At 40.9% G+C, this 10571-nt stretch overlaps 1 protein-coding gene across 1 annotated transcript in view; it reads right to left on the bottom strand.

Moving 5' to 3' along the window:
• The window catches only part of CLDN18 (claudin 18), a 38615-nt gene extending 36940 nt beyond the window's left edge, over window positions 1–1675 (bottom strand). The window contains exon 1 of the mRNA XM_049870284.1: window positions 1456–1675. Coding sequence (XP_049726241.1) covers window positions 1456–1675 — 220 coding nt within the window. The remainder of the gene's footprint in view (window positions 1–1455) is intronic.
• Window positions 1676–10571: the final 8896 nt, after the last annotated feature.

A 10571-nucleotide genomic window follows, 5' to 3' on the forward strand; every position in this document is an offset into this window, starting at 1 on the left:
GTTGCCAGATAAATATTTCCAAAATACCATGATCTTTAAAAATATCTCTCATGGGCTTCCAAACTCCTTAGCTTGGCATTCAATGCTCTCCACAATTGTCACATAAGCCCTCTACTCTAGCCAAAACCATTGCTTCTTTTTCTCCCTGAGTCGGACTCAAGGAGTAACACCCTCATGCCTTCACTTGCATTATTTTTTTTTCTGTAGCACTGTCCCTGCCAATTTCTAACAGCTTTTCAAGGGTTTGGTTGCTCCTCCACGGTGGAGCCTTCCCTGAGCAGCCCTATCCTCATCTTGTCTCCTATGTACCGGCACCTCGTCCCACCCAGCCTAGGGGATGCTGTCTTATTTCTCGGAGGGTAGGCCCATAGAATCCTGAGGTAGCCATGGGCTTTCCATGAATAATTACTGAATGTATGAAAGAATGAGTCACCGTATGACTGAAGTCTTGATTTGTTGCCTTCTTTGTGTGCCTAAGTCTTGACCCTACAGTTACATGAAAGTTCCTGGAGGGGAGAGCCCATGTCTTCTATTTCTGGCCCTCCTCACAATGCCCACATTGAACCAATCTACCTTCAAGCCTTGGATGTACATTTATGGAAGGAACAAATAACAATAAAAACAAGCTTCTTTATTGTCTTACTCTGTTACTTGAAAGACAACTTTAACATTGCCTACTATTGTGACTTGAATTTTTCTTCACTTTAAAAAGGCCTACCTACCTACTAATCAAACACACACCAATTCTTGTGTAGCTAATATGCCAATCTGAGGAGGGGAACATGACAGCCCATAGCACCTTGGCACCACATGGCAACATTGACTTGCCACAGCAGAGACCTCCCCCTGCAGAGAGCACTCTGATTATGCTTCCATGCTGCCAATATTTTCTGGAGGCAAGGAGACCAGGGCCAGTATAACAGAGAACCTTCTAGCACAGTCCAGAGAAACATGGCCAACCAGGTCTTTTCCTCTGCCCCACTTCTGCTGCTGCTGTTTGCTCAGGCTTCCCTGGAAGCTGGGGCCAAGCTCAAGGGGGCTTGTCAAGATGAGCTCTGTTTGGAAGATATGCTGTCCCCAACTCAGGAAGGAGAAGTCTTGGGGCTAAAGGAAGGAAGTTGCGAAAGTCTGGGCCTCCTGAGTCCTGTTCTTCTGGGTGATTAAGACTCAATGCTATTGTTTACATAGGAGTTATTTTTAAAACGATCCCCTTGGGGAGAATTGGGCACCATCCAGGTAGGGGAACAGGAGTCTCAAAAGCTCCAGAAAGCTCCTCTCCCTAAAGTTCTTTCCCTCCTAGTCCAACCCTGATGGTGGTGGCTGTTGCTATTATCAAAAGTGAATTGCAGCTCCTTCCTCCCCTGCAGTCTTTCTCATGGTGCTCTAGGCAGAAGCTGTAGTCTTTTCTGCACCTCTAATCTCCCCCCACCAGCCTGCCAGGCACCCGGCCCTTACCTGGCAGCCCAAGCAGGGTCAAGTAGCCCCGGCACTCCGTGAAACCAGAGCTCTCACGGACACAGGAGCGCCACAGCCCTTGGTAGTTGAATACAGCAGTCACTGGGTTGTTGTACAAGTCCTGGGTGCTCCACTGGTCCATGCAGGTGGAGGCAATGATGCCTGCTGTTCCAATCAGTGAAACCACAAACCCCAAGCCCTGACAGGCAGTCACAGCCATGGTGGGTGCAGCGTCGACACAGAGCTCTACCCGATAGATGGCTGCCCAGTTCTGAGGGTGCTAAGTGTAGAGATGGAGTTTTCTCAGAAAGGCTGATGTACACGTCATGAATGGGTCATGGAACAGAAGGGGGGACTCACCAGTGCCACCTGGGCTTGCCCTGCTCCTTTATCTACCCAAGTGAGATAATTTCCACAACATGGTACCAAGAGCCATTTGTTTTCCACCATATGTACACTCTACTCACTATTTACTTTTTGAGGGAGTTTCTTTCCTGATTAACCAGGTTCCCCTCTGTAGAGGGTAAAAACAAGTGCAGAGGTGGCTGCCTGAAAGGTGTTAAAAGCTAGCCAGGCTGGGCTTCCAGTGGCTAAGCCACAAATACATGGAGATTAAAGGGTTTCATCCATGCGGAGGATATTGAGATACACACTGACGTTTTAGTTTAAAAACATAGGCAAGTCTGGTCATGTGTCACAGTGAAGTAGTTAATTACTGGAACTGACTAGTACGGTTAAACTGTTTCCAGCTTCTGTGGCATTGAGCCTGTCTTCACCAGCAGAGAGACCAAGGAAGAGGGAAATGAGCAGAGGTAAGCCTTGTGAAGAAGTCCCTGTGTGGCGCAAACAGGTACTGACTGAAAGACTGGCAGTTTGAATCCACCCAGCAGTACCTCAGAAGAAAAACTTATCAATCCACTTCCGAAAGGTCATAGGCATGAAACCCTATGGAGCACAGTTGTAGTCAAAAGTTGGAATTGACTCAACGATACTAGCTGGTTGGTTGGTTTAAGGCTTGGAAAGACCTATGGCCCAGCAGCTGAGCCTTTGAGCTCCGAAACTACACGGCTTGGGTTCAATACCCTCTCCATGACTTATTAGTTTAAACTTTCTAAGCCTCATTGTCTTCGTCTGTAAAATGAGATAAAATAGTGCTTATCTCCTTGAATTGTTTTGTAGATTAAATGTGATAAAATCAAACTTGTTGACATCAAGTCAATTCCAACTCACAGTAACCTGGTAGGACAGAGTAGAACTGCCCCATAAGGGTTTCCAAGGCTGGAGCCCTGGTCACATAGTGGTTACGAGCTCGGCTGTTAACCAAAAGGTGGGCAGTTTGAATCCACCAGCTGCTCTTTGGAAACCCTGTGGGATAGTTGTACCCTGTCTTATAGGGTCACTATGAGTCAGAATCAACTTGATGGCAACTGGCTTGGTTTTAATCTTTACAGAAGCAGACTGTCACATCTTTCTACCAAAGAATGACCTTTTAGTTAGTGAAAAGGTTTGGAATCTCTCAGTAATTTTGTAACTTTAAAAAGAGGAACCTCTTCTACGATATTACCAGAAAGACTAATAAGCCATGTAGACAAAAACATATGTGTATACACATACACGTATGCCTGTGTGGCAGTAGTCATGGAGGAGGGCACAATACTTTGTTTTATAGGATAGAGGGAAGAGTCCTGTCAACTTTTCTCTTGTTCCCTGAAGTTCCCTCTGGAACCATTTATGAGAAACACACAGGCTCCAGGAAACATAATTTGAAGACAACTAGACAAGATTCATTCAATTATCTATTCACCAATTCATGCAGGGCAGGTTGGACTGGAAAAATTAGCTTACTGGCCTAGGGAGAAAACAAGGCAACTTGTCAGGCTTAGCCTGGGCAGGACTCTTTGTGAAGAAAAAAGAAAAGAAAATGTTCTGAGACTATATAGTCATTAATCTTGGTCTCAAATGGAACTGCAGCTTGAATTTACACACCCTGCATAATGGCCCTGGAACTCCCACACAAAGAAATTAGCTTTAAAAAGTGATTACAGCTGATTACACATCCGAAATGAGTTGCAGAGGCAAATGAAATTTGCAGGTTATGAAGAACTTCCACAGTCTAAGTCTGTCAAGCTTGAGCCGAAAACTCCAAAATCAAAATCTATTATAAATAGTGGTATATTGGTCAACCACCTCTCAAAAACAAACAAACAAAAAGCCCTGATTTATAGCATTTGCCAACTTCCATGCTGTAAATACTCAAACCATGCTTGATTTCAAGCTCCCAAAATGATGTCACTGAATGTGGAGTAGGAAGAGATACAAGGATAAGCTCTTGCAAGCTGACTCCAGTACACCACTGATTATGAGTATCACAAGGCATAACAAATGGCTACAATGGATCCCCCCCAAAATCAGATAATACTGATTAAAGTCATAAAAAAATGAAAATCTTAAGTAAATAAATACATGTCGCTATAAAATAAGAACAGGAATATGGGGGCGGGGGGGGCAAACCCAGAATTTCTAGAAATTAAATACGTAGCTAAACAAAAAACTCAATGGAGAGTGTAGTAGGTAGAATTTTGGTCCCCATAGTCTCTTCCCCTTGGTGTTATTCTTATGATTAAGTTATGCTACAAGGTAAAATGAACTTTATGGAGTTCAAGTCGAAACTGAAGAAAATCAGAGCAAGTCCACGAGAGCCAGAATATGACCTTGAGTATATCCCACCTGAATTTAGAGACCATCTGAAGAACAGATTTGACGCATTGAACACTAGTGACCGAAGACCAGACGAGTTGTGGAATGACATCAAGGACATCATCCATGAAGAAAGCAAGAGGTCACTGAAAAGACAGGAAAGAAAGAAAAGACCAAGATGGATGTCAGAGGAGACTCTGAAACTTGCTCTTGAGTGTCGAGCAGCTAAAGCAAAAGGAAGAATTGATGAAGTAAAAGGACTGAACAGAAGATTTCAAAGGGCCTCTTGATAAGACAAAGTAAAGTATTCTAATGACATGTGCAAAGAGCTGGAGATGGAAAACCAAAAGGGAAGAACACACTTGGCGTTTCTCAAGCTGAAAGAACTGAAGAAAAAATTCAAGCCTCAAGTTGCGATAGTGAAGGATTCCATGGGGAAAATATTAAATGACGCAGGAAGCATCAAAAGAAGATGGAAGGAATACAGAGAGTCATTATACCAAAAACAATTAGTCAATATTCAACCATTTCAAGAGGTGGCATATGATCAGGAACCGATGGTACTGAAGGAAGAAGTCCAAGCTGCTCTGAAGGCATTGGCGAAAAACAAGGCTCCCGGAATTGATGGAATATCAATTGAGATGTTTCAACAAACAGGTGTAGCACTGGAGGTGCTCACTCATCTATGCCAAGAAATATGGAAGACAGCTTCCTGGCCAACTGACTAGAAGAGATCCATATTTATGCCTATTCCCAAGAAAGGTGATCCAACTGAATGTGGAAATTATAGAACAATATCATTAATATCACACAGAAGCAAAATTTTGCTGAAGATCATTCAAAAATGGCTGCAGCAGTATATCGACAGGGAACTGCCAGAAATTCAGGCTGGTTTCAGAAGACGGCATGGAACCAGGGTTATCATTGCTGATGTCAGATGGATCCTGGCTCAAAGCAGAGAATACCAGAAGGATGTTTACCTGTGTTTTATTAGCTATGCAAAGGCAATTGACTGTGTGGATCATAACAAACTATGGATAACATTGCAAAGAATGGGAATTCCAGAACACTTAATTGTGCTCATAAGGAACCTTTACATAGATCAAGAGGCAGTTGTTCGGACAGAACAAGGGGATACTGATTGATTTAAAGTCAGGAAAAGTGTGTGTCAGGGTTGTATTCTTTCACTATACCTATTTAATCTGTATGCTGAACAAATAATATGAGAAGCTGGAGTATATGAAGAAGAACAGGGCATCAGGATTGGAGGAAGACTCATTAACAACCTGTGTTATGCAGATGACACAACCTTGCTTGCTGAAAGTGAAGAGGACTTGAAGCACTTACTAATGAAGATCAAAGACCACAGCCTTCATTACGGATTACACCTCAACATAAGGAAAACAAAAATCCTCACAACTGGACCAATGAACAACATCATGATAAACGGAGAAAAGATTGAAGTTGTCAAGTATTTCGTTTTACTTGGATGCACAATCAACAGCCATGGAAGTGCATTGGGTAAATCTGCTGCAAAGGACCTCTTTAAAGTGTTTAAGAGCAAAGATGTCACCCTGAAGACTAAGGTGCGCCTGACCCAAGCCATGGTATTTTCAATCACATCGTATGCATTTGAAAGCTGGACAATGAATAAGGAAGACCGAAGAAGAGTTGATGCCTTTGAGTTGTGGTGTTGGTGAAGAATATTGAATACAACATGGACTACCAAAAGAACAAACAAATCTGCCTTGGAAAAAGTGTGGCCAGAATGCTCCTTAGAGGCAAGGATGGTGAGACTGCGTCTTACATACTTTGGACATGTTGTCAGGAGGGATGAGTCCCTGGAGAAGGACATCATGGTTGGCAGAGTACAGGGTCAGCGGAAAAGACGAAGACCCTCAACGAGGTGGATTGACACAGCAGCTGCAACAATGAGCTCAAGCATAGCAACGATGTAAGGATGGCGCAGGACTGGGCAGTGTTTCGTTCTGTTGTGCATAGGGCCGCTATGAGTCGGAACTGACTCGACGGCACCTAACAACAACAACAACAATCAACTGAACCCACAATAAGGTGCTTATTCTAGATCATCTATGGAGGGGGACTAATATAATCACATGATTCTAAAGAGCTGGAGAAGAAGGCAGAAGTGAGAGAGAGAGAGAGAGAGAGATGCAGAAGAAAGAGAAGTCAGGGTGATTTTAAGCCTGAGAAAGATTTGAAGCATCATTGTTGGCTTAAAAATGATGTCAAGGAAACAGTGATCTCAGTCTTAAAGAATTGGGTTCTTCCAAGCCCTAGTAAACTTGGAAGAGATCCCTGAACTCCAGCCCTGGCTGATACCTTGATTTAAGCCTGGTGGGGCCCTAGGCAGAGAATCCAGCCACACTGGGTGGGACATATGACCTACAGGAATTGTGAGATAATAAATGGGTGTTGTTTTAAGCTTCCATTTTTCTGGAAATTTGTTATGACAGCAATAGAAAACTAATACAACAAGTAATCACCAGATTAAACACACCTGAAAATAGAATTAATAATTAAAAGAGAACTGGGAAAATTATGAAAAGTACAGACAGAGAAGTAAAAAGATGGAAAACATGAAACAACAATAAGAGATGTGGAAGAAAGAATGAGAAGTTCAAACACACATCTAATAAGAGTATTGGAAGAAGCAAATAAAGAGAATAACAGAGAGACAATATTTGATGAATTACTGGCTAAAATTTTTTTTGAACTTATGAAAAGCATAAATCATTATATTGAGGATGCACAATGAATTCTAAGAAAGGTAAATAAAATAAATATACATCTGGAAATATCGTTGTGGAATTGCAAGATACCAAAAACAAGGAGAAAAGCCTTAAAAATTGAAAGAAAGGTACTACAGCTACCATATCAATTTCAGCAATAGAAATCAGAAGATGATACAATAATGTCTTTACAGACTGAGAATAAAAATAACTGTCAACCTAAAATTCTATACTCAGCTAACTGCCATTTAGCAGCAAAGGCAGACGTTTCCAGTTCTGGCTAAGCTGGAACAAGCATACTCCACTTTGTCTCTCACTATAAAGCTTGAATAGGATACATGGAGAAACTATTTGATGACTCTGAAAGCAAACAACAGCAGCTAGATTAGGAAAAACCCGTTGCCACTGAGTCGATTCCGACTCATAGCAACCCTGTAGGACAGAGTAAAACTGCCCCATAGAGTTTCCAAGGAGCACCTGATGGATTTGAACTGACAGCCTTTTGCTTAGCAGCTGTAGACTGGAATTCGAAATAAGCCCAATCTGATGGTGGGTTTATCACCTTTCCCCCTCAGTATTTTCTGCCTTTGACACAAGCTGACTTAAGTGGCCATCAGCACGCATGGTGAGAGCTCTAGGAAATCCCAGCAAGTTTTGGCTTGAGAACTGTTAAAAAGGTACCCTGGAAAGAACAGAACCAGCAGCTGGGGGAACAGCAGGCATCTAAAGCTCTGTAGAGGCTGTTTTTTCCAATTAGTGGAGTTGTGGTCTCAAGACGGTGGGGCACATTCTTGTTACTTTTTGTGGTTGAGTTTTGACAGAATCATATAGATTTTAGAGATCAGGCGCTGGTCGGAGATGTCACAGCTGAAAATTCTTTCCCAGTCTGTAGGTGGTCTTTTTACTCTTTTGGTGAAGTCTTTAGATGAGCATAGGTGTTTGATTTTTAGGAGCTCCCAGTTATCGGGTTTCTCTTCGTCATTTCTGGTAATGTTTTGTATTCTGTTTATGCCTTGTATTAGGGCTCCTAGGGTTGTCCCTATTTTTTCTTCCATGATCTTTATCGTTTTAGTCTTTATGTTTAGGTCTTTGATCCACTTGGAGTTAGTTTTTGTGCATGGTGTGAGGTATGGGTCCTGTTTCATTTTTTTGCAAATGGATATCCAGTTATGCCAGGACCAGTTGTTAAAAAGACTATCTTTTCCCCAATTAACTGACTCTGAGCCTTTGTCAAATATCAGCTGCTCATATGTGGATGGATTTATATCTGGGTTCTCAATTCTGTTCCATTGGTCTATGTGCCTGTTGTTGTACCAATACCAGGCTGTTTTGACTACTGTGGCTGTATAATAGGTTCTGAAATCAGGTAGAGTGAGGCCTCCCACTTTCTTCTTCTTTTTCAGTAATGCTTTGCTTATCCGCGGCTTCTTTCCCTTCCATATGAAGTTGGTGATTTGTTTCTCTATCCCCTTAAAAAATGACATTGGAATTTGGATCAGAAGGGCATTGTATGTATAGATGGCTTTTGGTAGAATAGACATTTTTACTATGTTAATTCTTCCTATCCATGAGCAAGGTATGTTTTTCCACTTAAGTATGTCCTTTTGAATTTCTTGTAGTAGAGCTTTGTAGTTTTCTTTGTATAGGTCTTTTACATCCTTGGTAAGATTTATTCCTAAGTATTTTATCTTCTTGGGGGCTACTGTGAATGGTATTGATTTGGTGATTTCCTCTTCGATGTTCTTTTTGTTGATGTAGAGGAATCCAAGTGATTTTTGTATGTTTATCTTATAACCTGAGACTGCCAAACTCTTCTATTAGTTTCAGTAGTTTTCTGGTGGATTTGTTGGGGTTTTCTGTGTATAAGATCATGCCATCTGCAAATAGAGATAATTTTACTTCCTCTTTGCCAATCCGGATGCCCTTTGTTTCTTTGCCTAGCCTAATTGCTCTGGCTAGGACTTCTAGCGCAATGTTGAATAAGAGCGGTGATAAAGGGCATCCTTGTCTGGTTCCCGTTCTCAAGGGAAATGCTTTCAGGTTCTCTCCATTTAGAGTGATGTTGGCTGTTGGCTTTGCATAGATGCCCTTTATTATGTTGAGGAATTTTCCTTCAATTCCTATTTTGGTAAGAGTTTTTATCATAAATAGGTGTTGGACTTTGTCAAATGCGTTTTCTGCATCAATTGATAAGATCATGTGGTTTTTGTCTTTTGTTTTATTTATGTGGTGGATTACATTAATGGTTTTTCTAATATTAAACCAGCCTTGCATACCTGGTATAAATCCCACTTGGTCGTGGTGAATTATTTTTTTGATATGTTGTTGAATTCCATTGGCTAGAATTTTGTTGAGGATTTTTGCATCTATGTTCATGAGGGATACAGGTCTGTAATTTTCTTTTTTTGTAATGTCTTTACCTGGTTTTGGTATCAGGGAGATGGTGGCTTCATAGAATGAGTTGGGTAGTATTCCGTCATTTTCTATGCTTTGAAGCACCTTTAGTAGTAGTGGTGTTAACTCTTTTCTGAAAGTTTGGCAGAACTCTGCAGTGAAGCCGTCTGGGCCAGGGCTTTTTTTTGTTGGGAGTTTTTTGATTACCATTTCAATCTCTTTTCTTGTTATGGGTCTATTTAGTTGTTCTACTTCTGATTGTGTTAGTTTAGGTAGGTAGTGTTTTTCCAGGAATTCATCCATTTCTTCTAGGTTTGCAAATTTGTTAGAGTACAATGTTTTGTAATAATCTGACATGATTGTTTTAATTTCAGTTGGGTCTGTTGTGATGTGGCCCTTCTCGTTTCTTATTCGGGTTATTTGTTTCCTTTCCTGTATTTCTTTAGTCAGTCTAGCCAATGGTTTATCATTTTTTAAAATTTTTTCAAAGAACCAGCTTTTGGCTTTGTTAATTCTTTCAATTGTTTTTCTGTTCTCAATTTTTTTTTTAATTCATTTAGTTCAGCTCTAATTTTTATTATTTGTTTTCTTCTGGTGCCTGATGGATTCTTTTGTTGCTCAGTTTCTATTTGTTCAAGTTGTAGGGACAGTTCTCTGATTTTGGCTCTTTCTTCTTTTTGTATGTGTGCATTTATCGATATAAATTGGCCTCTGAGCACTGCTTTTGCTGTGTCCCAGAGGTTTTGATAGGAAGTATTTTCATTCTCGTTGCTTTCTATGAATTTCCTTATTCCCTCCTTGATGTCTTCTATAACCCAGTCTTTTTTCAGGAGGGTATTGCTCAGTTTCCAAGTATTTGATTTCTTTTCCCTAGTTTTTCTGTTATTGATCTCTAGTTTTATTGCCTTGTGGTCTGAGAAGATGCTTTGTAATATTTCGATGTTTTGGATTCTGCAAAGGTTTGCTTTATGACCTAATATGTGGTCTATTCTAGAGAATGTTCCATGTGCACTAGAAAAAAAAGTATATTTTGCAGCAGTTGGGTGGAGAGTTCTGTATAAGTCAATGAGGTCAAGTTGGTTGATTGTTGTAATTAGGTCTTCCGTGTCTCTATTGAGCTTCTTACTGGATGTCCTGTCCTTCTCTGAAAGTGGTGCGTTGAAGTCTCCTACTATAATTGTGGAGGTGTCTATCTCACTTTTCAGTTCTGTTAAAATTTGTTTTATGTATCTTGCAGCCCTGTCATTGGGTGCATAAATATTTAATATGGTT

This window comes from Elephas maximus, chromosome 26 (genome assembly GCF_024166365.1).
Source record: "Elephas maximus indicus isolate mEleMax1 chromosome 26, mEleMax1 primary haplotype, whole genome shotgun sequence".
Classification (NCBI taxonomy): Eukaryota; Metazoa; Chordata; class Mammalia; order Proboscidea; family Elephantidae; genus Elephas; species Elephas maximus.